This window comes from Falco biarmicus, chromosome 12 (assembly GCF_023638135.1).
Source record: "Falco biarmicus isolate bFalBia1 chromosome 12, bFalBia1.pri, whole genome shotgun sequence".
Classification (NCBI taxonomy): Eukaryota; Metazoa; Chordata; class Aves; order Falconiformes; family Falconidae; genus Falco; species Falco biarmicus.
In genome coordinates, this window is record NC_079299.1 from 21,629,453 (window position 1) to 21,657,200 (window position 27,748).

At 41.8% G+C, this 27,748-nt stretch overlaps 1 protein-coding gene across 3 annotated transcripts; it reads left to right on the top strand.

The window, feature by feature from the left end:
• Positions 1 to 27,748, top strand: ZNF318 (zinc finger protein 318). 3 transcript variants are annotated; one of them, XR_008824821.1, is made up of 11 exons: positions 1 to 596; positions 5,685 to 5,830; positions 10,766 to 11,399; positions 12,467 to 13,891; positions 16,854 to 16,953; positions 17,712 to 17,998; positions 20,899 to 21,102; positions 21,581 to 21,680; positions 22,720 to 22,838; positions 23,282 to 27,388; positions 27,505 to 27,748. XR_008824821.1 is itself a non-coding variant. In XM_056356793.1 (10 exons), exons 1-10 carry the CDS (start codon positions 234 to 236, stop codon positions 26,699 to 26,701), a joined length of 6,798 nt encoding a protein of 2,265 aa, XP_056212768.1. In that variant the 5' UTR covers positions 1 to 233; the 3' UTR covers positions 26,702 to 27,748. The 3 variants fall into 3 exon arrangements, 2 of the variants coding, with proteins under 2 accessions (XP_056212768.1, XP_056212769.1); XM_056356793.1 differs by having other exon boundaries at positions 23,282 to 27,748; XM_056356794.1 differs by lacking the exon at positions 1 to 596 and adding an exon at positions 9,125 to 9,228 and having other exon boundaries at positions 5,695 to 5,830; positions 23,282 to 27,748.

Genomic DNA, 27,748 nt, shown 5'->3' on the forward strand with positions numbered 1-27,748 from the left:
TACGGGCGTCCCCAAGCAACGCCCCCCGCCCCCCGGCCCTCCCCGGCCCGGGCTCACCCCGCCCCCCCCAACCCCCCGCCCGCCGGGCCCGGGGTGCCTGGCTCGGGAGCGCGCGCAGGGCGGCCGGCGGCGCGCACGCGCGGGGCCGGGGGGGGGCAGCCCGGGGGGGGCCGGGTCAGAGGAGCCGGGGCGCCCGCGCAGGCCGCCGCGACCCCCGGGCCGCCGGCGCCATCATGTACCGCTCCAGCAGCGGCCGCTCCGGCCCCTCGTCCTCGTCTTCGCACCGGCTGAAGGAGGGCAGCTCGTCGGGGTCCCGCGCTTCCCGCTCCGGCACATCGGGGCCGGGGCCAGGCCGCGGCCGGCCTCCCCCGCCGCCGCCCGCCGCCGGCGCCGCCGCCGCCGCCTCGCCGCCGCGCTCTGCTTCGCCCCGTCCCCCGCCGCGCCGCCACCGTTCCCCGTCGGGCCACCGCGGTGCGTCCCGCCGATCGCCGTCGCCGCACCGCAGCAGAAGGTTGCCATCGCCGCCGGGAGGACCGGGGCCCGGGGGGCCGCGGGGCCGCCGGGGCAGCGAGCACGGAGATGGCAGCAGCAGCCGGGTAACTACTGCCGTGCGCTGAGGGTCTCGGTGCTGGGCTTGCCCCCTCCCTCGGGGGCTGTCAGGCCGCGGGGGGTCCCCGCTGCCTCCGCGGCCACCAGCGATGGCGGCCCCGACCCCCGCGGCTTGGCGGGGGTGCCTGACCCGGCACCGGCCCCCCTCAGCGGTAGCGCGGGCCCCGGCTGTGCCCCGGGGGCAGCGGGCGGGGGGCAGCGGGGTCCCGCAGGATGGCACCGGCGCCGGGGTCTCCCTGCGTGGTGGGAGAAGCGCCGTTGCCCCCCGTTCCTTAGAGAGCCAAATGGAAACGAAAATAAAAATCATTGATTTCCATTTGAAGTCACGCTTTTCCATTAATTTCCGTTACATTTTTATTTCTCTCTTATCGGCTAGAGCCATTTTAGATAAGGCTCAGAGATGATGCTATCTTTTGCTAAGGCAAAGGATGTAGCTAGCCGCTTTCCTCCATTTAACACTGGTTTGTGCTATTGTTTATGGGGCGATAACTTTTTTCATAGGACGTTGAAAGAGTGCTTTGAGTTCTTCCTGCTGTCATGGGCATACAATGGGGACTCTGTTACAGATTTATATCTTTGAGAGGTGTTCTGTGATAGGCACTGCTTTGTAGTTGGAGCTGTGCACAAGGTGTTCCAGTCTTCTCATTCAGTCTTGGCAAAATTTGATTTGGGCATGTGAAACTCTGGTTTGGCATCTGAAGTGATACCTTGGATGCAGACTGCCGTACTAACCAAAGGGTAGAGCCGTACTTTTTTTGTTGTGCGAGTGGCATTTGCTCACTGAGGTTTTCTGTTGTTGCTCCTTCGTGCAATGATTGTCTTGTCTGATAACTGTTAGCTGTAGCGTGTAATGGGTTCACTCTGCATTTGTATTGTGCTGAAAGAAGAGGTTCTCCTACTGGGATATTTTAGGCTATGGTTCCATGGTCACTCAATCCAGCATGCGTACAATTAAAAAGATCGCTATGCTCACTTTTTTTCCACTTGATCTGCAGTATATTCTGCCCCCTCCCGTGTGCTGACACTTTGTGAAGTTGCAGGGTGAGCTGGTTTGAGGAAACGATGTGGCTGAAAGTCAAGCCAACAAAAACACGTTGTCTGCTATGATTCATGTCACGATGGGACCCCAAGAGAGAAGGGGGATTGCCTTTTTGATGGTGGTACAGGGTTTTATTGTATTTCTTTGGAGCTGTAGCCATAGAAATCACAGGTGATGGTAGTGGTATTGGTGCTGTTATTTAAAAGTGAGCTGCCTGAAGGTATGGGAAGATAATGTGTTTGACAGTTAAACCAAGCCAGGCTTAGAAGCTTGCCTCTGGCCATTTGTTTTTAGGCTGTATTTTTACTGTTATCTTAGTCCTATAAGTTGTCTGTGGGGTAGCCCTGCAAATTGCTTTGCTGGGGTAAGACCCAGGTTGAAAATAAGTAATTTTTTAAAAGGAGATAATTTTAAATCTGATTCATGTCAGTTTGTGTTGTGGCTCGATGGACAGTTGGATGATCACAACTGACAGGATGACAAACTGCAATACAAGAGCAGAACTTTATTAAACTGACTTCACCATCACCCAGTCTGCCATTTCACTGTATCTGTGATAGGCTGTGAACCTGTGCCAGCTGCGACGAAACTTTCAATGCCGAATGTGTTGGTTCTGACCTGGAGAAATTTGAACTAGGAGTTTTTGACTGGAAGCTTCCCATTCCCTCTTTAGGGGTAAAAAAAAAGTCACCCACTCCCCCACCCCCCGTTTACACAAACATAATTCTTGACAAATGCTGTTTTTCCAGTGTTATTTTGCACCCTTCTGTCTCAAGTTACAGTGGTCATCTCAGCAAATTGCTGTGGATTCTTGATGCTTTTCTTGCCTATTCTAATTTCAGAGAAGAATGACTGAAAAATTATTAATTCTAGAAATTAGGCTTTAGCAAGTTAGCTAGTGCTGAATTGCTGAAGCAAATAGATTTTTTGTTTATTTACAAGAATATTACTGCATTTAAGGAAAACATTTCTCTAGGAAGCAGCTTTCACAGTAAGAGGGGCCTTTAACTTGCCTGGTGCTGTCCATTGCATCTGTTAAAGCCCAGTGTAAGTAATTGTTAGATTATATATTGTTCACATTCTTTCCATGGAAGTTTTTGTCCACCAAAAGGTGTTTGGCCAACATTACTTATTTAAAAGTGATGTTATAAAGTATAAAATGCATATACAGGTTGATTTGACTTTTTAGAAGTACTGTTTGCAAAATTAGCATTCATCAGAAAAAGATAAAAGCTGGGATTATGCTGATGTTTTCCAGACAGTGGAAGTAAGTTTGATCAAAACTAAGCAGAGAGCAGATATGTTGGGTCAGCATGGTCACGTAAAGTTTTAATAAAGTTTTCAGATTTATATGACTTAAGACCCCCTCTCCAGAAGTTTGAGGATACAAAGTGTAGAAATGTAGATAATTACACAGATGTTTTAATGAAGTGGCATTTTGGAGCTGTCACTGGGAGGAGATGAATTCAGACACAAGACTGAGGAAGAGGAAGGCTCTCAAGGAAGGAAGGCTTGGAAGAGGGGATTATATGTGTAAGAGTGGAAGATGTAGGGTATGGAATGAAGACACAGATGGGGTAAGGGCATGGGTTTGCAATGCAGAGAAGTTTTGAGTGCAAGCTCTAAGTTATTGTCCCTACCCTTCATATGAATTGGAGTATGGAAGGAGCAGCCTTAGAGATTTCTTCTTCCCTTTTCTTGATTCTGGAAGTTACTTTGGTTTTGGGTTGTGGGTTTGGAGATGGAATGCATGCGTTCCCAGGTTGTCAGCGTTGTTGCCCATTTTCTCATGCATAACTGGGATGCTGACTGCCGGTGGAGCTGTGTATCGGACACTGTAGATACAGATGGTGGTAGTTTTTTAGTAGCTGGGGAGAACTGTGGAAATTGGAAGAGCATGGAGTGACAGCAAAGGTTTGGGGTGAGTATTGAAAAATGTAATGGAGGAGAGAAGGTCAGGGCTGTACAGTGAGAGATTTTGGTGGACTTGATTTGTTCTTGCAAGGTTGCTGCTTTTACTAGTCCCTGCTGACCTGCATGCTTATTCTTTTTATAGTTTCTCTCAGCTTTTTTGCTGTTTTGTAAGAAAATTGGCTGAAATTAGAGGAATGGAGTGTGTTGGGTCAACAGAGAAAGAAAAAATTAAGAGCTAGTATGCAACCTGTGCAGTAATTTGGCAATGGTAACTGCAGTTCAGGGACCAGAATAGGAAGGGAGGAAAATGCAGTGCAGTGCGTAGGTAGGAATGGACTACTGGTGGTATTCAGTGCTCGAAATGAAAAAGCTATTGAAACTGGAATTTCTCAAACTGAAAAAAAAATAAAATAAATAAATTGTGAGGTTCAAATAACCTCACCATAACTGCTGTCTCTGGGCAATCTGTATGGCAGTCCTAGCATCCCAAACTTTCCAAAAGTAAACTATTTCTTTCCTTTGCCCAGAAGTTTGTTCTGAGATATAATCATCACTTCTCTGTCTCCAGTTCCTGGAGATGATTGTCCTGTATGTGCCCAACTTGCCAGCAGTCTCGATGGCAAGAAGATGCCCTTCAAGGTAATAACTTCTTGAGGCAGCCCTTAACAGTCAGTGTTATACTGGTCACAAGTGAACCTTCTAGTGTGTTTGTGTGAGACACGTGCACCTTGTACACATGTATCTCAGCCGGGCTGTTGCAGGATCATACTGTGCTGTATAACACTGTTGGTCTTAGGAAGTAATTAAAAAGTGTTCTGCTAAGTGCTGGGATTCAGATTAATGGAGCAAACCAGAAATTAATAATATGTTACCTTAGCACAAGGTTATGTGCACAGTGGATTCTAGTGCAGATTTGTACTGCAAATAATTTTGTTTATGCAAAATTGTGAGGGAATTCTTTTGCTTCCTGTTGAAGATTATGGTGTTCTTTCGGTCACTTGAAAGACTGAGCTGTTTCTGCTGCATCTTCTCAGGGTGGATGCAGACAACATAGTACACCTGCTGCTTGCTACTGCAGTTTTCAGTGGTGAAAGCAACATGCAGTGAATGACTGGTGTGGCAGAACTGAAGCTGGTGTGTTGCTTCCTGTTAAGCAGAATCTAAACCATGTTGGTTTAAAAAAGCAAAACAAGTATCTGTGTCTTCAGGTAGTCTCATCTGTTTCTGGTTTAAAAAAGCAAGTATCTCTGTCTTCAGGTAGTTTCATCTGTTCCTGTGGAACCTCCCTTACTTTGATCGTTCCTGTATTCTAGTGCCATATTCCAGAATGATGTGAGGTGTAACTAGTTAAGCATAACTTACCAGTAATGACATTTTCTGTATTGACTATGCGTCCAAAGGAAGGTCTGTGCAGAGGCAGTTAGCTCAGGCCTTCTCTGCTGTAGTTTTTTCAAAGGCAACATTACATAGCTCTGGTTTAGCTCTACCAATAATAAATAACAATAATGGGAATTCTACTATAGAAAATGTTTCTATAGTCACTGGCATTTCAAGTATTATTTTGTGCTTATTTGCTGAAAGCAGCATCAGGTAAGGAAAACTGTTAAAAAACATCACTGCTAGAAAAATCGTTGTTTACACTGGTTTATACTTTAGTTCATGTTGTTATTAAAGTTGGAAAGGGCCAGAAATCCAGACAATTTTATTAAGAAATTCCTGGCACTGTTTTATGTGCAATGTTTGTTTAGCTGCTTCTCCTCTACAAAGAAAGGAAGACAGCGGCAAATCTGGGACTTCTTGAACTTCACTCTGTTTTTCCACCTTCTAAAATGGTGCTTTATGAAATGTATTTTTGAGTTGAAAAATTTCCCTTCTAGATAATGTAAATATAGAGCATGTTACTAGCAGCTGGGATGAGAAATAAAATGCAGTCAATAGCCTCCCCTTTCTTTAGTAACTGGAGACAACTGAAATATTTGGAACAATTGTTCTTCTAGTTTGATTTTTTAGTTGATCCATCCACCCCGTCTCACATGTTAAGCAGAGCAGAGTCACTTGCCTTTCTGTAGCTGAGATTAAAATTCCCTGATTGATGGGCTTGCACTCTTTCTTTAATTTACAGAGACGTTCACCGAGTCTCCGCTCTGAGTCTTCAGTGGAACAGAGTTTGCGGATTACTGTTGGTAATGACCGGTATTGCATTGGCACACCAGAGCGAAGGAGGCTGCCTGATAGACTGGGCTCACCAATTGATAACCTGAGTGACAGGTATGGTCCTCCGCAGATGGGGATTCAGGTGTGTGAAACAGTAAGAACATGGGAATGGCTGTACTGGGGAACACCAAACATCTAACTAGCCAGTGAATGCTTAGGGAATGAGGGTAAGAGGGCAAGCGTGTAGTGATGCTTCCCTGGAATACTCCCCCAACCTCCAGCAAGTTGTGGTGCAGGGGATTCCTGAACAAAAGTCATAGAGTTACTATGGGTTCTGCCTGGGTTCATAGTAACTCTAAACAGATATTTCTTCTCTGATTTTTGTCAGCTGCTTCTAAAACCCATATAAACTAAAAGTGCCTGGAGTATATTGCAAGAGGGAGCTGCTTCATTTGACATTTCACAGCTTCAGCCACTTTCTTCTGTTTCTTATGAACCTGTCTAGTCCTGACTGCAAGGAAGGTGGTTTGTGCGTAGCATAAAGCTTCAACTTCCTCATTTATTGGGACTAATCTACTTTCCATATTTCTTAGTATAGTCCAGAATAAAGCCTCTAGTGTAAGTCGAAAAAAATATATTATTTTGACTTTAAAAACCCTGCAGAAGAGAAGTGAATCAGTCAGTCTCATATGTGATAAAATAAGTGTTAGAATTCTTAGGGTCCCTTGATGGGAGTCAAGAGAGAAACATAATTAGTAAAGACTTATGTTAAAAATACTGCTGTGAACAGTGAAGTATAAGTATTAGTAGATGTTGTTCAGAAATCTTTGCCTTCAACAGGTATAATCTGGCAAAAGAAGTAAAATTAGAAGGCTGTGTGCAATAAAAGTTTTTTATGTCTTGAATTGTGAAGTTAAAGATGGCATAATTCGTGCCTCAGAGCATGTAGTTGCAGTTTCAGGTCAGGGATAAGCATCCAGTACAAAAAAAGTACTCTAACTTCCATTTTTGATGCAAATATCCTCAAGTTTTTTTTAAAAAAAAAGAAGAAGAAAGAAAAAAAGAGAGAGAAAAAGAGGGAAGTGAGAAAAATAAGTGAATTTCCTGTCTTTTTCAAATGTAAGGTTAAGTTTCAGCAGGTGCAGAAAACTAAATGAGAGTTTAGTTTTCAGTACTGTCACTTGTACACCTCTGCCTCAGTTCTCCTGGGATCAGTATTTGATTTGTAAATGCCCTGTGCAGTCTGCATTCTTCTGAATGAAATGAGTGCGTATGCCCGGGGAGAGTACAGTGGCTGGAAGGAGCAGGAAATGGTGTGTAAACTGGCACTGCTCTGGCAAATGAAGAATATGTGGGGCAGGGGTATGGGTGTGTCTCCTTGCTTCCTTTCTCCAGTGAGGTTTTATATTTAACCTGTTTTGTGGTTATGATGCATGGTTAGAAATAACATAAGGTACAGCGGAGTTTATTTTAAACATAAGAGTGAAAATTACAAAGAACTTTCACTTTTATCTCTGTTACAGGACCCATAGATGTAAAACAAAAAGGTCAGAATAGACTCCTGAGAAGGTATAAAAGTGACAGATGAATCAGAATGAGAGTAAGAGAAAGTGAGACTGTGTAGACGTCAGGTTTTAAGTGGCTTCCCATATATTTATAGCGTAGGTATGCAAGAACTCCATGTGGTTACATTTACTTTTTTTTTTCTTTTTTTCTTTTTTGTCCACTCTATTTGTGCTGGCTGCACTTGACTGAGTGGTGCCCACTGTCCAGAAGCTTTAAAGTATGTCCTAGTCATCCCTTAGCTATTCCTACATCTTCTACGTACTGCTATGACTTCCAAATTTCTTTACTGTTTAGCCATTTTTCGTTGTTTTTAAGATACTTTGTGTTTGGTTAAGGATATCATTGATTGTGTATTTTTTCATCATATTTTTTTTTTCCCACTCTGAGGGGCTGCCCTGCTACTAGGACACTGGCTTTGTATCTGTCAGTTTAAAGTGATAGGGCTTTAAAGTAGCCCTTATTGTGGGTCATCACTTGTTTAATACTGGGCATATCACATTTTTATTTGGCATGTGGTACGTTCTCATTCTCATTTATAAAAAAAAATCTAAAAAATAGAGTGTTTTCTGAAGATGTCTCTTCAAATTTTGAAGTAATTAGAGAAAATAATTCTGAATTTAGTTATTCTCAGCTATTTTTGCTGACTGCTCAGGGTTTTCAAGCAATCAGTTTTACAAATTATTCTCTGTCATTTCCAGGGCCTTGGGATGGCAGAGAGGTTCATTAGCCTATAAAGGAAATAAAATACCAGAGGATGGAAATCAGGGATGCTTTTGGGTTCTCCTGCAGCCGTGGATTTTCAGGATGCTCCAGGAGTTTTTCTCAGGGTGTATGTCCGGGTGCAGGTCCATCCTAAAACATCTGTAAGAACTTGCCCCAAGTTCTTAGGGCAGCTGGCCTCCTGCACATGTCTAAGTAAGCGTACTGAATGCTGCTGGCCTATGACTTCAAGGTCACCTAAGCAGCTTTAGTCTTCTACTTCAACTGGTCAGTATTGTTTTGTTTTCCAGAATCTCAGTCTATCAAATTGAAGAATATATCTTACCCCTCTCCCTGTGTTCCATCTTCTGCTCTGTCAGTATTTTCAAGATATTCTACTACTGTCTGAGGTGGCATAAGCTCTACAGAGCATCCCACCGATTCTTTCATCTGAGGTTAATCCAAAAGATTAGACCATATCACTGCAGAGACTTGGTCTGTGCTAAGCTGTGCTCTGAAATAGCATTTTTTTTGGCATAATACCAAGAGTGACAGTTGGCTTGAGTATGAACGGCTCATCTGACTTGCTATTCAAAGGCTGTGTGTTAAGGTGGAGTCCTGTTGGTTGCTGACAGCAGAACACAATTAATTTATTTCTGTTTCTATGTATGTGAATAAATATGTTAAAAAATAAAGCTTACTTTAACACTAGTTGTAGTTCTCTGAGGAATCATGTCCATGTAGTCTGTGTCTGTTCTCCTGCTCTGAAACTGCACATTCCAGTAATTTGTGGATTCTGTGTTGATGAAGGTATTGGGGTGGTCACGGTGGTACCACCTTGTTATCTTCTCTCAGGGATGCAATAGGCTGTAGTGGATGATGCTGGCTAAAAGCACCCAAACCTGTTAAGAGGGACATTTCTCTGTTGGACTATATTTACACAAAACATATTTCAAAGTATCACAGCTTCTGTAAGGCAAATAATCCTTTTCCTCACACCTATATTTAATCTTTGGGTTTTAAATTTCCATCTTAGCTGTTCAGAGTGTATTTGGAACATCTTTTTACTTGTAAATATAGTAGATTTGCTGTTCCTTTCCTTCTGAAGTATGATTAAATATTCCTTCTGCTTTGTCACTGCAGTCAGAGCATTTGAATTGTAGGTGACACCTGGCAAGCATGCATGCAAATTATTTGCACAAAAATCAGCTGAAGTGTATGGTGAAATACATCTGTTACTTCACCAGGTATGTTCTTGCAGCTTGTATAGGTTTAGCAGGCTCTTGGAAAAGGTGACACTGGGGATAGACATACATTTATGTAGGCTGTGAACAGCAACATTCATGTATGAAATTTAATTTAGCTACTTTGTAGGTATTTTTGTGCTTTTGGAGGGGGTGGATGTGTGTAGTTTGCTGGAAACTGGAAAGGTACCACCTAATGCTGTGGGTACTGGTACGTGCCATATTTGCCTTTTAAGATGTGTTGGACTGATAAAGCATCTAATAACATGATATGCCTTGCAGTGATGCAGGTTAGAGATAAAGTGAAGTTTTGTGTTGGTTTTGTTCTTAAATATGCAGGTGGAAACTATGAAAATACTGAAGAAAAAGACCTTGTCTATTATGTCTGTCATTCTTCAGTCTGGTGACTTTAAAAACTGGGGCTGTAATTTATCTGCAATTTTTTCTGAAGATGTCATATGGTATGACTTTATTTGTCCCTTCTCAGATTTATGGAGGGACTTTTCTGAGTAAGGAGGAGATGATTTTTGAGGATTCAGGCAATCATACATAGTTTATTTCAAGTCAATGTCTTGGTCACTCAGGAGGGACATTTCTCTAGGTTTTCTGTCCCATTGATTTCACTTGAGGAGCATTTTTCTTCCCGTTCTGGGGGGATCTTGCTAGATTTTTTAAATACCTCTGAGTAGAAACAGCAGCTGGTAATGTTAAAGTGGTTTGGTTTATTTCTGCCTGATCTAAAGAACAGTCCCAGAAATTTTTTTAGGGGTGGGGAAAAAGGCCTTAGTTACAACAGTACTCCTAATTGGAGGTGTGTGTACGAATCAATCCAGAAGAAGATACTCCAAGAGATCCAGTTTGTTATTTTGGTGGTGTGCCAGTTGCACATCCATTGTGTGTAATAGTGCAGGGGCTGGCATAAGGAAATGATACTATTACATTTACTATCCCTGGTTCATAGGCATCATAAAAAACTGCTGCGTTTTGGGTATAGCAGTTAATGTGATTAGCGTCAGTCCTGTCTACAGATCTGTTGCAACAAAAAATGTTGCTAGAATTTGTGGTCCATCTCCACAGCTGAAGATAAAAAGAGGATCTGGTTGCATTTGCCAGTGTGAGACTGAATTATGCCTTGAATAATTAATATGAAATGTGACCTTGGCATCTTGCTAGGAGAGGTGAGGAGAGGGATTGTGGTCTGAAATATGATAGTAATTTTTTTTTTTTTAAAACGTGTAGTCTTTCTCCTTCACAGAAATAAATCCATCCTATCAATTTTTCAAGGCTCTCCTTCTGAAGTATGAATTGAATTGTTCATGTCACTCTGTTTGCAGGTGACTTCCTAGGAGGGATGTATAGTACCATTAAAAATAAGTCTCCCTTTCTCCCCTGCCCTTTAAATACATAAAATGTTGCTTCTGTTTAGTGACGGAGATGTTATTCTGAAACTGGTTTGGGAATTTCTTACTCTTGAGTAGGAGTAAGACTTCGTTTACTCTGACTCAAGTACTTACGTTTATTCTACACTTCTTCTACACAGGGATGATATGGCTGATGGTCCAATATTCACCAGAGGCCTCTCATGTCCTCGAGGCCTTGAGAGATACCCGTTGCATGAAGATCAACCTTCAAGTCCCTTCATCATGAGACATGACGAAGACTACCGCAACCGAGATGTTTTCCTTCATCGTTCAGATTATAGTCTGCATTATGGTCGTCGAGAAGAGCTGCCTCGTGGATCTGACAGAGATGGTGACAAACTCAGGAAATCCTCCTACCCCTCGAGGCCAGAAGAGAGGGGACGAGAAATAAAGCGTCCACGGTATGAAAAGGATGAGAAGATGCATGGTGTGAGTGGAGAGCATCAGGGTTTCTCATCAGGAACACGAAACTACCGCAGACGAAGCCGCAGCCACAGTCGAAGCCCGAGCCCATCATACCTGAATGAAGAATTCCGAGAGCTTGACCGTGCAAGGAGGAAAAGAGAAGAAGAGGAGCGTAGTAGAAACTTGAATCATGATGTTTCAGGCAGTGGTTATGTGATCCCTGGCTTGACTAACACACTACAGACTTCTGAGCCTCGGTATACTTACAGGCCTGAGGAAATCCCATCCATGCCCAAAAAATCTATTCTGAAGAAACGAGTGGAGATGGAAGTAGAGTCTCCTGTTCAGGTTTGATCTCTGTTTGTCTATATGTTTCTACTTTCCAAACCAGTCACTTCATGATACAGAATGTTAGTTTGATTTCTGAAATAGAAAAGCCAAATCTTTGCCTTTTCCTGTCTTTGAGAGGACAGGTATCTTTTTGCAGGCCTATAAAAGTCAGGATTGCATTAGGAACTTTAAGTGGTGAAGGCATTTAATCAAGAATCATATATATTTATAAAATCTGAGGCAGAATAAAATGCCCTTGTTGAAATTCAGCCCAGGATGCTGAGATCTGGGCCAGCTTTTATAGAAAAGCTGACCCTTTTTGTACCACAGGCAGTCAGGACATTGATTGACACTTTCTGCCTGTCACTGTGCCTCTTTTCATAGACTGAGAGAACTGCCTAGTGCATCCTCAGTACCTCTGGCTGAAGACATCTTCAAGTTTCTGTATTTTTTTCCCTTTGGGCTGTAGGCTGGGATCAACCCTACTTAATTTATACTGAAGCTATACTACCAATTGAGTCTCAAAATCAGAGCAATGGAAAGATAAGCAGTTGCAACCACTGTGAAAATTGACTTTTCTCATGTTTTAGCGCATCACTTTTGATCTGTCTGTAGTACTGATCAGTGCTGGTTTGACAGAGACATGTTTATCTCAGGAGGTGCTCCAATACTGAGGATCCCATTCTATACCTATTATTGGAAATGCTATTTAACATGGCATTAGTGATGCGTCTCTGAAGAAGTGACTGGGAATAACCCCAGTGCAGTTGTCTGTGATTAAACACAAAGTGTAGCCAAAATTATGTTACGGAGTTTCAGGTTTTACGTTTGCAGAAAACTGATGAAATATAATTGTGATTTTGAGTGTTTTTGAGATCAGCCCTCATTGCTGGACATGAGGTTCCAGAATCATTAGGCAATTTGTTTTGTAATCTTCTGTGTTCTTTTTCAACTTAGGGTCTTTTATAACTCTTTTCTTCAGCTGTGAACTCAAGGAGAAATTAACACGTTCCTTTGTTTGTTCTGTGAGGTGCACAGTCACCTCAGAAGGTGCTGTAGTAAATATTAACTTCTCTTTCTTTCAGCCTGAGGGCTTTTCAAGCAGTCCAGCTCCCAGCAAGGATCTTCCTCTTCTTTCTAGTCATTCATCTTTGCCCCAGAGCAACGACACAGCTCCTTTTGCCTCTGAAGTGGAGAACTTTCTCAAACGGTTTAACAAAGACTCTGTTGTGGAGTCTGCAAACAAGGAGTTGCGTGACGGTTTATATGAGTGGAGCCCACTTTCTGGGGCTCCCAAAGATGCTTTCACATTTGAAGAGAAGTTTGGAAGCTTCTTAAGTCACAAGGAAAAGGTAGAACCCAAGTCAGAGCCTGCTGATCGCCATACTGACTTCCTGCTGCCTCATGAGAGGGCCAGTCAGGATGGCAGCGGTTTCTCCCGAATTCTGGGCATGATGGCTGATTCTGTCAGTGCTCAGGAGAAGAGGCGGCGTAGTTTCCCTGACATTGAGGATGAAGAGAAATTTCTTTATGGTGATGAGGATGAAGACACCAAAACTGAATCTCTCACCATTCAGAAGCCCCCAGTGAGTTGTGGCAACGAGATAATAAGCCAGAAAGTGAGCCCACCTCCTTCTCCTGCTCCAGCTGTCAAGCTGGATCCGTTAGAAGAGCCTAATGCTGAGTATGCGAAGATCCACGACTTACTCAAAACCATTGGGCTTGACATTGGTGTTGCTGAAATTGGAAAACTGGCTGTTCGTACCCAGGAACGCCTTCATGGCAAAAAGTTGGCATCTCGTTCTCCTGATCGTCGCTCTTCAGATCCTCGCAGACTGGACCCTTGGGACTTGCGTCGCAGTCGGAGCGACACCCGATCTCCAGAGTCAGGCCAGCAGCGCTCAGCATCACCTCCGGTCTCTTTCCAGCAGTCTAAAGATGCATCCTCTCTTCAGAAATCAGAATATACTAAGAGCAAGCCAGTGGGACAGGATATACCTCCATGTGCACCAGAACAGCCCCTTCCTTCTGTGTCTCTCATTCCCTCAGTTCCACCAGCTCCTGCTAGTTTGCCACCTACACCTACTTCTGTTTCCCAATACCAAATTCCCAACTATTCCCAGTTTACTGCCACTCAAATGCCCCAAAACTATCCACCTCCCACAATGGCTCCTCCAGGGTATGATGCATATGGGCACTATATGGCATATGCAGCCCCTGGCTGGACCATGTACCCCACAGCCCAGCAGCCTAATCCTACACTGCCAGAAGCTCATGGTCTTCTTACTATGGCCATGTCAGCGAACCCCACGCGTCCCAACCTCCGGGTGATTGAGACAGTGTCTATGGGAAAGGATGTCCCTGATTTAAAAAGAGATGGTTCTGTGCTTGTTCATGTCCCTACCACTCCTGCTCATTCCAAAGTGCCCCTTCGTCTGTCTTCAAACCCTTTCAAAAATACCACAGAAAAGATGTCGGATGAAAAAAATCGAGCAGCTCAGAAGCAGAAGGTATGTTATCTGTTCTGATATATCAAATTATGTTGGACTGCTTGATTGCTGGGGTAGAAGCTTTTCCTCTCGGTGTGCTGCCTTTTTTTCCTGAGTGGCTCCAGTTTAAAAGCAGTTGGACTACATTTGCTTTTTTTAAAGGTGCCTGGGCATTTGTATTACTCTGTGACAATTGTAAAAAGCGTGTTTAAAATCCCCCAAAGCTGTATGCCTCTAGATTATGGCTGAACAGATGAAATCAAGCACAATGTTGAAGTTTGTGGGGCCAGCCAAAATTTTACAGAAAAAACACATGGTGGCCACAGCTTGGCTTTATTCTGCTGAGCTCTAGATATTGAAATACTTGGAGATACCTAAATACAGAAATAACTGAAGGAATAGGTATAAAAAAGGTGGAGCTGGGCCTTTTTCAGTGATGTCCAGTGGCAGGACAAGAGGCAATGGGCACAAACTGAAACACGGGAGGCTCCATCTGAACACAGTACATGGTACAGTAATACCGTGGTTATACATACATTAAACATTATTAAGTACATGCTAAAGGATGTCGTGATTGACAGTTGCGTGCTATTTTCCCTCTACATTTGTATTATCTCTTATAAGAATCACAGAATCAGAAGAACTTTAGGGAAACTGTTCTTTATTTGGTGCATCTGACACCAGTTTTGGTTGTGGGGTGTTAAATGTTTTCCTCTTCCAGTTACTTTGGTTTCTATGATAATTAGAGAGTAGTGGGGAAGAACGTGTTTCAAAATAGGAAACTGTAGTTATGTAACTGTCAGAGGACTGGAAAATTCCTGAAAGTTGCTTGGGTTTTCAAACTGGTGTCCATTCTATCTTTGTTGTTAAAATAAAAGCATAGAACCATAGAATGATTTGGGGTGGAAGGGACCTTTAAAGGTAATCTAGTTCCAACCCCCCTGCCCTGGGCAGGGACATCGTTCACCAGACCAGGTTGCTCAGAGCCCCATCCAACCTGGCTGTGAACACTGCCAGGGGTGGGGCATCCTCAGTTTCTCTCGGCAGCCTGTTCCAGTGGCTCACCACCCTCATAAAAAATTTCTTACTTGTGTCTAATTTGAATCTACCCTCATTTAGTTTAACCCTTGTTGCCCTTTGTCTTGTTGGTACAGGCCTTGGTAAAAAGTCTCTCTCCATCTTTCTTATAAGCAGCCTTTATATATTGAAAGACTGCGATAATTCTCCCCAGAGCCTTCTCTTCTCCAGGCTGAGCAACCCCAACTCTTTCAGCTTTTCTTCAAAGGAGAAGTGTCCTAGCCCCCTAATAATTTTCATGGCCCCGAGAAGTCCATGTCTTTCTTCTGCTGGGGGCCCCAGAGCTGGAGGCAGTACTCCAGGTGGGGTCTCATGAGAAAAAAGTAGAGGCAGAGAATCGCCTCCCTCAACCTACTGGCCATGTTTTTTGTGGAGCCCAGGATACAATTTGCTTTCTGAGCTGCAAGCCCACATTGCTGGCTCATATCTAATTTTTCATCTACATATGCATATCTGCATTAAAGACATTCTTTCAGTGTAGCTGTGCTAATGGTGCATTGTGTTGGTAGATCTGCAAGTAGAAAGGCAGCACATGGTAGAGGCTGGAAGCTTTTTGCCTGCTTAGTTACATCACATTCTTCAGAACAAATCAGGCTGTGGAAAGATGGACCACTGACTCCAAGAGAAGCTCAAAAGAAGTCACTTTAAATTTTCAGATTGCTTGCATAAAGTGCTACATCAACAGATAAGTGAGCTTCCACTGCTTGCAGGAATAATAATTTACTTCATCTGACACAGCTGAAATTTTGTTGTTAATGAAACTTGGCACTTCTGGAAGAGCTCTGTTAGCTGGAGGTGGGTGGTTTTCTCCTGCCATGACATACACTGGTAGCTCACCTGTGCATCTTGGCCGAAGTTCTAGGGCTTTGTCTGCAATACAGGTGTCTTTGGTTCAGTCTTAGTCCACTCTTTTTTTGCTGGGATGACTTGGGAGTATAAAATCTTGCATCTTCCATTTGATGCCCCTATGCTGGCAGAAAACCCAGAATGAGAGAATGGTGATTCGGTGATTAAAAAAATCAAACAAAAACCACCAAAGATTTGTGGCACTTAAGACATGGCCTGTGTTGGTGGAACTCCTGTCAGGGCTTAGTCCAGGCAGGGTCGAGGAATCCTGCCAACATTTACTTTGCCGTAGTAGTAGTGATTCTCTAGGGAAGGCAAGGCCTTGGGTCAGTTGTTTGTTCAAGGGAGGAGTCGGTAGTAAGCTTTAAGAGCATTGTGAAGGTAAATAAAATTGGGATTTGTCTCTTGAAAAATGAAGCTGGGAAGGGAGTGGAAAGAACTTTTCAGGTTTCATTTTAGCATATCGCCTGGTTTCCTTCTGTGAGAATCAGTGAAAACCCGTGAAAAGTGGATTTGTGAGCTCGTCATGCCACAGTGTACCTTATTGAGCAAGAAACAAACTTAATCCAGGTGTATAATTTCAGACAGTTACGCCTGAAAGTTATTTTTGGTGATACAGTTACTATCAGATTGAAGCAGAAGCCTAAATAATAGCTAAAATTGGCCAGAGTCAAAGCAGGAGGTGAGGTGAAGGGCTTGAAGTCTTTTGTCACTGATGGAACATGCTAACTTTAGAGTTACAGCATGAGTTTTGAAGAGCCATTTAGCATTGGTCTTGCTTACCCCTGTAGAAGACAGTCAGCTGAGCCTAAGTGCCTTGGGAAATGGCCAATAAACAAAGCGGTTCTGGGGAATACACTGGCCAAAAGAAAAAAAAAATGCCTTCATACAGGGTTGAAGTGTGAGCACATGATACAGTTATCTGCACATGCAAGAACATTTTGAGAATAATAAGCAGTGTTCTGTGACTGGCAAAGCAAAGTCTTGCTGTTATTCTTGTAAGACTGATTAACTTGTGTTGGGAAGAGGAGAAAATCCAGTCCTCTCGCAACCTTTTCAGGTGATAGAAGAGAGAGAAAAACTGAAGAATGAGCGAGAAGCACGGCAGAAGAAGCTTTACTATCTCAAGACTGAATTGGACAGGCTTCGTAAACAGCAAGGTACAATGCATCCCCCACCCCCTATTTTTTTTCCCCACTGGGATGTGTCACAAGTCCTAGTACCTTCTAGGAGAATTGAAAACCAAAAGGATAATAGTCTGTAGTTTAATATTTTCATACTCCGGGCAATGCAGAACTCTTGAGAAAGCTGTGACCTAATTACTATATTAAAATTAATTATATTAGAATTTGGCTGTTACCCTGAAGCAAACAGTTGCTCTTGCATCTTTGGCAGCTTGGTAAGTTAAATGAATTGCACTTTATGCATTTTAGTGCTTCTTTAGAAGTGAGACATAGTAACTGAAGACATGTCATTGTGCCTTTCAGTTTTTCCTGAATCTTATTTGAACAAGAAGTCCTCTCTAGACAGAGCTAACTTTTATTATTTTTAGAATTTTTTTTTGGTCCAAGTAAATATTAATTTCTCTCACTTTTGGAAAATTATACTTTCAGGTTAGAATGTATTGATAAACTTTTGCTTATTTGGTCACGCAGGAAAATAGAGGTTATTAAACTGATTCCCTCTCTTGAGGATTACAGTGCCTCTGTTAGGGCGGTATGTTAAGGCAACCCTTATAGAGGTGGGTTGTGCAGATTTAGTGATGCTGTACCTGTCAGTCAGTTCCATCTTTATAACTTCCTAGTCAAGATTTGTAATACTTTGATTAGTATTCTACTTGTTGCTGGAATAGTTGTACAGATCTTAAGATAATTTTCCTGTTGCATTTCCATCTCTTCTGTTTCCTTGATTGGCTCAGGAGAGATGTTGAGGAAAAAACGTCGTGAGAAGGATGGACACAAAGACCCCTTGTTGGTTGAGGTGAACAGACTACAAGAGAATATTATGAAGGAGATTTCAGAGCTGCATAAAGAATCTGATGCCGCTGACAAGAAGCAGTCTGAGCTTGACAAAGTAGCACAAATCCTGGGGATTAACATATTTGAAAAACCGCGAAAACCATCTGTGGAAACCAAAGATTCCTTGGAAAAGAACAGCAAGTCAGAAAATGCAAAAGGTCTGGAGAAAACATCTTCCTCCAACAAGGTAAAGTCTTCTGGTTTGTGTGCTAATGATTTTCCCACTGAGAGAAGAGGGCATTGGGGAGACAGCTGCTCCCAGCATTTACTAGAGGATCATTTGATGTCATTTGTTATCACATCTCATGTGCTGGTTTTGATGATACATTCAGGTGAGAGTCAATGCATCAGTGTTTATAATTTCCCTCAGGGTCTGTGCAGTTCAGTACCACTTAACTGGTTTTGATCTTGGTTCTGCTGAGGTGTTGGTTGGATTGAGCGGTATCATGAGTGTTTCGAGCTCTTTGGTCTCAATACCAGGAGGACAGACTTTTTTACTCTACAACATTTTGACTTGGCCTGTCAACATTGGCATTTGCCAAACATTTGGCAAGGCCTGTTTCTAGCAGCTCTCTGCAAGTTTGGAGCATGTTGATCTTCTCACTGTGTGATAGTATTAACAAATCACAAGACTTACATATGATTGTCAGCTTAACATGATTATTATGTACATACTATGTATTCTCTCTCAAGAAATGTCAGTATGCATCAGTATGGTCTCTCTAACATGGTCTGTACTACTGAGCACTGGGTATATCCAAACAGGCTTATCACATTCTAGAAGATAGTTTTCACTTTAGAAGTAGTGTATGATAGTAACATCTGAAAGGTTATGCAGGTATCAGGAGATAATTATCCTGCTTTTCAGATGTTTATTCATACATGTACATAACAGAAATAGCTGATGGGAGATGGTAGATGTTTTTTGTGTAGACGTTACTGTATATTTTTTGAGAGGAAAATGTAGTAAGGTAAGAGGTATTTCTACAAGGTCACTCAAATCTGTGTATCCTGTAAACTTCTCCTTATGCTTCATCCTGGTCTGGTTCAGAGAAATCATCAGATGTCTTTCATTTTAAGGCTTGCTTTTGTGTTTTGTTTTTGTTGTTTTTCAAAACATTACTGATGTTTAGTATCCACTTACTTTTACAAATCATTTGCTTTAGTTAGCACATCGTAAAACTAAAGCAGGCAACAATGTCCATTAAATCTTACATTGCATTAAGTTGTATTGCTTCCTTTTCTTGAGATATGGCATATATGAATATATTTTTCATTATTTTAACTTCCATTGTTTGTATTGTCTGAACCCATAATGACTTGATCCCCTTTTCATAGTTCCTTATTTTAGCATGGGAAATGCTGAGTTCTAGCCAGGAACATTTTAATGTTTTCAGATATCTGTAGGCACATAGGACACTGCCTTTAGTCTCTTAAGATTCACCTTGTAATTCTGATTGTTGACTTTTTTAATGAAAAGAAAGATGGTGCGGGCCTTTTGACACTGAGGTCGGTTGACTCTGCCAATGTAACGGCAAAAATGTATGCCTTTCTGCTTATTTGCAAGCTACCTTGGTGTCCCTTGCTGCTGAACATGTCTGTGTGTTGTAGGTGAAACTGGCCTTGTACTAAACAGACAGATCGTCCCCTTCTGGGCTCTAAATAGCAGCAAATTATAAAAGCATCTTTGAGCTGGGGTTAAGCACAAACTGGGGTTCTCAGCTGTCACCTATCTATATGAGAAGCATTGTCTTTTTAAAGTTCTCATTGAGATAGTATTGGGTGGGTGTATGTCTGTAAATAACATGAACAATGACACTTCTTAGACATCGTGAACATTGTTTCACACGCTTCCTGCAGATCATAAGTTGATCTTTTCATTGTTTAAGAAAATGTCAGTTTTGCTGTGTTCTTGCAGACAGAATATATGCAAATATTCACTGGGTCACTTCCTACTTGGTACCAAGAACTAGATTATATCGGGATATGGCTATCTGTGGGGTGCATAGGGGCCTGGGTGTCTCTGCATTGTTTGATTTACAGTGTATGTTTTGTGGGGTGGTGTTAACAAGAGAGAATCTATCCTTGTTTATCAAAAGAAATTTCAAGTAAGGCAGATGTTATTTAACAATTTTGAATCTGCTTAAGTAAATTTATTCAACACTGATAGTGAATAACTTGGAAATTAATGCAACCAACTCCGGTCTGCTAAGTTAACATGCTTTTCTTTCCAGACTGCCATGCAGATTAGAAATGATAACATAATGGACTTCCAGCTATTGAAAATGTAACTCAAACCTCAAAAAAAACAACCACAAACCCTCATCTAGTATTATCATAAGCTAAATTAGCCAGCCTCATGATCTATTTCAGAGATTGTTTGGTTTACTACTCTGCAGTGTTTAGTATTAAATTTGGGTAGAGTCCTGAAATGTCTGTGTATCACTGTATGGCGTCTTTCTGTACAAATCAATGTACGTGCAAATATTACATGCTTAAATGACAGGATGCTTCACCTGATATACTTAGGTAATTAACAAAACACCATGTTTCTATTATTGCTAAGCAACGAGTCTTCTGGAGCATTCGGGAACTCTCAAATAATCTGATAAAGCTAATTGAGTTAAATTACTTTTAGTCAACTAATTCTTACTTCCTTTTTCATTCTGCTTTCATCCAATCTACTTTTACAGTAACTTTTAAATGATTCTAGAGGAGCCATTTTAGGTTTTGTGGGCATTATTTGGCTAGCATGGTAAACTGGAACTATTCAGATCTTTATATGAAACCATGAAGTGGGAAGGGTGCATGCCATAGGGAATTTGTTCATTTGGTTCCTTGATTATCTACAACCATCCAGCCATTACATCTGGGAGCCTTATTGGAAGCGCTTCACTGCGGCCACGCAGCGTCTTAGTCGGCAATACCAGCTCTCTGAAACAGTGGAATTAGCCTGGGCGCTGAAAAGCAGGTGATATATTTTTTTTTTTGGTGTGTGTGGCTTCTGCTAGAGGCAGGTTCTGAGTTATAGAGCATTATGTCTGCCCTGCTTTGTCTTAGAGAAGTGTTTCCTTTTGTTTAATTTAGGAATCAAAAACTGCTAATGAAAAATCCAGAGGTAGAAGCCCGAAGCCAGCAGAATCCTCTTCACAGTCCTCCAAACATCCTTTCCAGTTGGCCAATATTTATGAATATTATGATGCAGGGAACCACTGGTGCAAAGACTGCAATACCATCTGCGGGACCATGTTTGACTTTTTCACACACATGCATAATAAGAAACACAGACAGGTATGTTGCAGGCTTCCTTCACTAAGTGCATTTCATATTGCTATAAATATTAACACTAAAACATACATCACAGAACATTTTACAAGAGAACCTGAAGTAATAATGAACCCAAGAAGTTGCTTACCAAATTCTTTTTCCCTAATGTTGGACTTGAGCAGTTTGTACAGCTACCGGTGTGTTCCGACCAGTGTAAATGGGGCCTGTGTTCAGTTCACTCAGGAACTAGCATTTGATATTTGTGTTTCTTATTTTTCCTGTTTTTTGCTATCATTCACATTTTACCCTTTTCACAGGTTATTTTCTCATTATAAATTGCAAAATGGGAGGGGAAAGAGAGGAAAACGTAGGTCCTATAATTATTTGCACGTTGATTTTAATGTTCAGTGTTCTGAGAGGATGTTAAAAAGGAAAAAGACAAGTGTACTTGCCTTGCTGGTGTAATATATGAGCCTGTATACCTCTGTCACTGTGCAAATAGACCCTGGATCCTTACAACAGACCTTGGGCTTCGAAGACCCAGAGTGAGACCAAACAAGACTCCATAAAACGCATCGATAAGATAACTGTTCCTGCCAAAGGTATGTTAGGTTTTTTTTAACTTGGGTATCATCTCCCTTTGCCCTCCAGCAGGTTCCAGTTGCTCAGAGGAAGGAATTTCAAAAATTTAACCATGTTATAGAAGTACATATAGATACTGTATTGTTAGATGAAAGGCAAATTATTTAGTTTCCTGGTTGTTCTTGTGGAAGAGGTCATGAAGCAAGAGTGTAGGAAAACACAGCATGGTTCCTTCTCTTCTTTTTAGAGTTTATTTTTTTATTTTGAATACCAGGTGACTTTTTCTTTCTCCGGTGTAGTTCTGAAGTGATTTTTGCTAGCTTACTAGAATTCCGGACATGACCGCAAGAGCTTTTGCTGTGTTTGGGCATATCTTGTGCAGTACTGCACACTGTCTTGCAACAGACTCTTCAATTCAATAATTTTATAGTAGAGATGTCCCTGAGAAATCACTGATGTGTACTTGGTAGAGTGGATACAGAGAATCTGAGAAAGTCTTATGGAAGGGGCTGTGAGTGATTTGAAAATTAATACAAGATTTAAAATCTGAATGTCTTAAGTAGTCTTGCCAGTGATCAGTCTCAATTTATTAATCTGTTGCATACTTCCAGTAGTGCATACTAAAGGAGAATCTGCAGTGTGTTAGATAACTGCAGCTGTTTCTGTAGGCACAAGGATGCAAGTCATACTAACTTCAATGAAAATACTTGTGTTCTTTTTATAAACCAGGTGTTCAGTATTTGAGTAGACTATACCACAAAGATGGAAAATAAATTAAGACTGTAGGAAACGTTAACCTACTTGAATAGAGAATAGCCTTAATATGATGGAGGACACTAAATTTTTTGAATCACAGTAATCAAGCTTCATCTCTTCACATATTTGTTTCTGGTAGCGGTTGTTCCCATACTGTAAGCATAAGGAGAGCAGCATTAACTGTTCCAAAAGGAACATTGCTGGAGGTTTTGCTGTTGTTCTTTGATATATTTATCTGGCTCTGTTAAGAGCTTGGCATTTATTAAGATTTGTTTCTCTGATCATTTTCTTTGGCCTTTTCAGGCTCTGAGTTTCTCATTCCCATCACTGGATATTATTGCCAGCTCTGTCATGAATTTTTTGGAGATCAAATCTCAGCAGAGCAGCATGTGAAAAGTCATCCCCACAATGAGAAATACAAGGTTGGTAACTGGTGTACCAGGAGTGAGTCATTCCTTGTGTTAGCTTCTCTTTGTTCTGTCCTCCTTTCCTGAAGAATGACATTTGACTCCTTGGAGTATATGTATGTGGTTATCTTCACTACATTATGTGGAACTCAATAAGCAAAACTTCCCACTACATAGAGATTAATCTTTCATCTGCATGAGGTTAAAACAGTGTTTAAGTCCCAGTGTTGATTTTCAAACTTTTCTGTAAAGTGATAGCACTGGTGCAAGCCACCACTCAATTCACATTAAATTACAGAATGAGGAGTTTGTAGCATCTCAGTTTCTTGGAAGGAAGTAGTTCTCTGCTCTCTTAGTGTTGGTATGGCACTTACTGAACAGGTCAAAACTGTTACAGAGCAGAATTTGTTTATTTTTTGTGGAAAAAGTGACTAAAATTGGGTCATTTATTTCCACAGAAATACATAGATGAAAACCCACTTTATGAAGAGAGGAGAAATCTAGACCGTCAAGCTGGTTTGGCTGTAGTTCTGGAAACGGAGCGCAGGCGGCAGAGTGAACTGAAACGGAAACTAGTTGAGAAACAGAAAGAAGAGAAGGATGAGAAGAAACCAAAAATAATAAAGAAAGAGGAAACAAAGAGCATACCAGAGCTTGGAGAAGGGACTAGTGAAACTCAAAGCAAAATAGACTCTTCTGGGCGAAAAATGGGTATCAAGCTTAAGCTGAAGAAAGAAGAGAAGAAGGAGGAGAAAAAAGAAGAAAAGAAAGAAGAATCTAAAAAGGAATCACCAAGCCAGACTTCCTTTGGGAAATTCAGCTGGAAAAAGACTGAGAGAGAGGATAAAACCCCAGGAGGAGCTATTGCAAAGGAAGAGAGTACAGAAGGAAACAAAGAGGAGAACAAGTGTCAGTCTGGGAAACCCCATGTCAAGCCCATTGAAATCAAACTGTCTGGGAAAACTGTTATTCCACACACTAGCCCATGGACACCAGTTGTTTCCACATCAACACCAGCAAAAATTCTACCCAATCTCCCAGTCCCCACAATGATTTTCAGGAAGTCTACTACTGCAACAGTTAGCAAACCAGCACCTTTGAACACCTTTTTATCCATAAAATCCTCTGGTGCTACCACCAAACCACTGCCTGTGGTAAAAGAAACCAATGCAGATCTTCTTCTGCCTCCGGATATCATCTCAAAAGCTTTTGGAGGAGAAGAGGTAATTTTAAAAGGGGCAGAGGAAGATTTGAAAGGAGCAGAGAAAAGTGAGTCTTCTCAGACTTCTGATATACCACCTCCACCCCCTCCTCCACCAGCAGTCCAGCAGGCAGCTGTCATCCCTGCAGATGAAGTAGCTCCAGGTGTGTCTGAAAGTGAACAGACAATGCTGGCAATGCCTGTGAGACCCCCTCCACCACCACCACCTTCAACTGCTTTCAGTGAACAGGCAAAAAAGGTAGAGAAACGAAACTCTTGCTTGGCCACAGCCAATGCTAAAGATCTCTATGATATTTTCTACAGTAGTGGTGGAAAGGGTTCGGCTGACAGCAAGCTTGCATGTTCTGCACTTCCAAATGGAGAAAACTCTACCCTAACAAAACCTGCAGACTTATCTGCAAATCCTAGAATGAATAACAGCTCATCCTCCTTGAAAGAGGATTCTCAAAATGTAGCTACTGAACTTAGCCACATCCACTCAGCTGAAAGAAGCTCAGAACTGGAGAAAACTGATATTCAGGAGACTTTCATACTTCATACTGAGATGAGCCCTGACATTGAAAATGGTATTCAGAAAGAAATAGGTCAAAAATTTCAGACTTCTCTTTCAACAGGTATTTGGACTAAATTGAAAGAAGATTCCTCACAGGGTAATAATCAGGTAACAGGGAGTTGGGTTCTTGGTGAGAATCAGGCTGAAATGAACAAGAAACCACTTCAGCCTCAGCTACTGGAAGTGTCAGAAATGTCGGTCACAGAACTGCCAGAAACAAAAACTGCTTCTGGTATCCAGATACCTGCAGAAATTGAACTTGTGGATATAGGAGGTAGAGAGCGGGTAGGCAGTCAGGAATTCTGTGATCTACAGAAAAGTGAGGTCCAAGAGGAAGCTGGACAGGAAGATGCAAATATAACTGTGGTTACTAACACAAATGTTACCGGTACCTTGGAGAAAGGTGCAGAGATGAAAGACTGGGAAGTAAAAGCGGTAAAGCCTGAGCTTAGCTTACACCCAAAGACTTTATTACCTGAAACACAGAATGAAATGAAACATTTGGGAAATTCCCATTCGGTAGAGGAAAACTTAAGTGATAAGTGTAGAACTCAGTCAGAAACTGGTAGTCCAGACTTGATCTGTGATTCTCAAAACAGTTCAAAAGAAAAAGCTTTAGTAGCAGGAATGACGGAGCAGAATTCTATTGATGCCTCCTTAAAAGATTTAAAACTGAAAAACGTAGCTTTGGAACTGTCTCAACCAGGAGTCCTTGGTGAAGTTCCCCGTATTTCAGAAACCCAGAATAAGATTTCAGAATTGACAAGAAGTTCTGGGGACACTTCCAGAACTAGTAATGGAGAAAGCCAGGTCATCACAGCCCATTCTTGTTCTGAAAGTGGTTGGGATCTATCAAATACTCCAAATGTAGAAATAAAGACTGGTTCTAATGAAGTTAGTGCTTCAGAATTGACAGAGGTATGGCCAGACACGTGTCTCACCAACAAAGAAGCTAGAAGTAGCATATTAGAAGCTCCAGAAAAAGGCCATGCAGTATTAGAAAACCAAACCCAAAGGCAGGAAGTTGCATGGTTAGTCAATGCCTGCACTGCAAACATGGTTGAACTCAGATCCAGTGTAGAATTAGTAGTTGAAGTTGAAAAAAAGTCATTAGGACACACTGGATCTGATGCAACATTAGATAATGTTTTTATCAAGAGAGAAGCAAAAGAAGTAGGGACTGGAGGCTTTTCAAGGGCTCGCTCCGATCTTGTCCAAGAGTCAGTAGCTGCTTTATCAGCAGACTTCCATAGGGAGCATCTCTCAGAAGCAGCTGTCCATTCCCCAGAAACAAAGCATGAGGTCGTAAGAACCTCTGCAGCCAATAACTTTCATCTGAATACCACTCACTCAGGCTTGAACACTGAGCAATCTGAAAGTCTCTCTGCAAATATTTGTATGGATAACAAGAAAGTTCCTTCAACATCAGAAGATGTGAAACACAGTGAGACTCCCTCCCACAAAGCAGAGCTCGGGTTCAAAAGCACTGATTTCAGTTCGGGAGACAGTAAGGTGAAACATGAATGCTTCAGCATCCTTACAGCAGAACTTTTAAATGAGAATACAGAAGAAGTCTCAAAACTAGGAACTGTTGCATCCATGCAGCTGGAGTCTAGTAAACTTAAGAAGATGGGCATTGGAAAAACAGTGGAGGAAGCAGAGATTACTGGTTTTGCTGCATTAACTTCTGGTAGTCAGGAAGATAAATTTTGCACGCGGATTTCTCGAACGGCTACGACGCAGCTTGGATTTCAGCCCTCAAATAGTGACACTACAGAAGTGGTCATGCCAGTTCTAGAAATGCAGGGCATTTCTCCCGTGTCTGAGATCCTTCTGCAAGTGGAGGAGAGCAAAGGTGGTGCTGTTGAAATGCTGTCATTGAGTTGTGACGGAGGCAGCACAGAAAGTCAGGCTTCTGGGTGCATGGAAACTTTCCTTCCTGGGCTCAATGAAATACAGGGAAAGGAGGGTGGCTCAGGAGGCAAGGGAGCATGCACCATCCAGAGCAAGAAGACTGAGCAAACAGAAACTGCTGACAGTAGTTTGGAAGCTACAACAAATTCAGGAATCGCTGAAAGCTTAGCAGAAAGCCCAGTGGGTTGAAGTGAACCCAGCCAGTCCCAATATTTGAGGAGCCAGAGCTGGGATTATGTATAGGTTTTTTGTTTGTTTTTTTTTTTTTTTGTTCCAGTTGAGGGTTTTGGGTGTATTTTGCATCCTGTGGTAGGCCTTGACTAAAGTGAAACTTACATCATCTGAAACCAGACACATACTTTATTCTGTACATAATTAATCGTGTAAAATGTTTTTTCATGTGAATTTTTTTGCCAATTTCTTTTCTACACTCTGCTATTAAAATGGAATCTCTCATTTATAATGCGTGCGTCTTTGTTGTTTATTTTGGGGGCTTTTATTCTTTGACCATTCTTGGATTACTTCCAGCTCACCCTGTTTGTGTCAGTAGCACCATGAGTAGCCCAGCCACTGGGACAAGCTCAAGAACAGCAATATAGAACTTGAGGAAATGGAGACTTGCGGAAGAGCTAAAACTGAAAATTTCTTTAAACTGTAATGCATGGTTTTGTTTACTTTCATTGTTTGAAATGCAAGAATGTGATTAGAGTTGATTTTGTTTGTTTGTTTATCTGTCTCTGTGATTTGTAATTACTGTTGTATTACACCTGTACTTAAGCTGTTTCATTGTATTGTATAAGCACATGTATGGATGCCACATCACTAAGCAAGGCGAGAAAATCTGTCCGACTGGCTTTTGGAGAAGAAGACTAATCGGTAAGGCTCTGTGGCCTGACACCTGGACCAGACATATTGAGGTCACTTACATGATTTGAAATGGGCTTTCTTTCATTGTATTGTGATCCAGTAACTATTTGTGTTAAATCATTTAGCAGCTGACCAGCTCTGAAGAAGCAGAAGATCAGAACCCTGATGTCAGGAATTGGACTCGCTTCATGTGATACAGACACATGCATGCCTACCCTGAATGGTCCTTGACCTATCAAAAGCTCTAGTGTGATGGTTCTCATTTGTATAGCTTGTTAAAGACTAAAGTATTAAATGTGTTTGCTTGGATAAATATAACATTTTTATTTGTAAATTGTTTAAAAAATAAACATACGATGTTCAACAAGA

Bases quoted from the DNA above. Each gene is read 5' to 3' on its own strand.
- ZNF318 (XM_056356793.1), top strand. From the start codon at position 234: ATGTACCGCTCCAGCAGCGGCCGCTCCGGCCCCTCGTCCTCGTCTTCG. The intron at 16,954-17,711 runs GTACAATGCATC...TGATTGGCTCAG, and splicing joins CAGGCTTCGTAAACAGCAAG to GAGAGATGTTGAGGAAAAAA. The intron at 21,103-21,580 runs GTATGTTGCAGG...CTGTGCAAATAG, and splicing joins ATAATAAGAAACACAGACAG to ACCCTGGATCCTTACAACAG.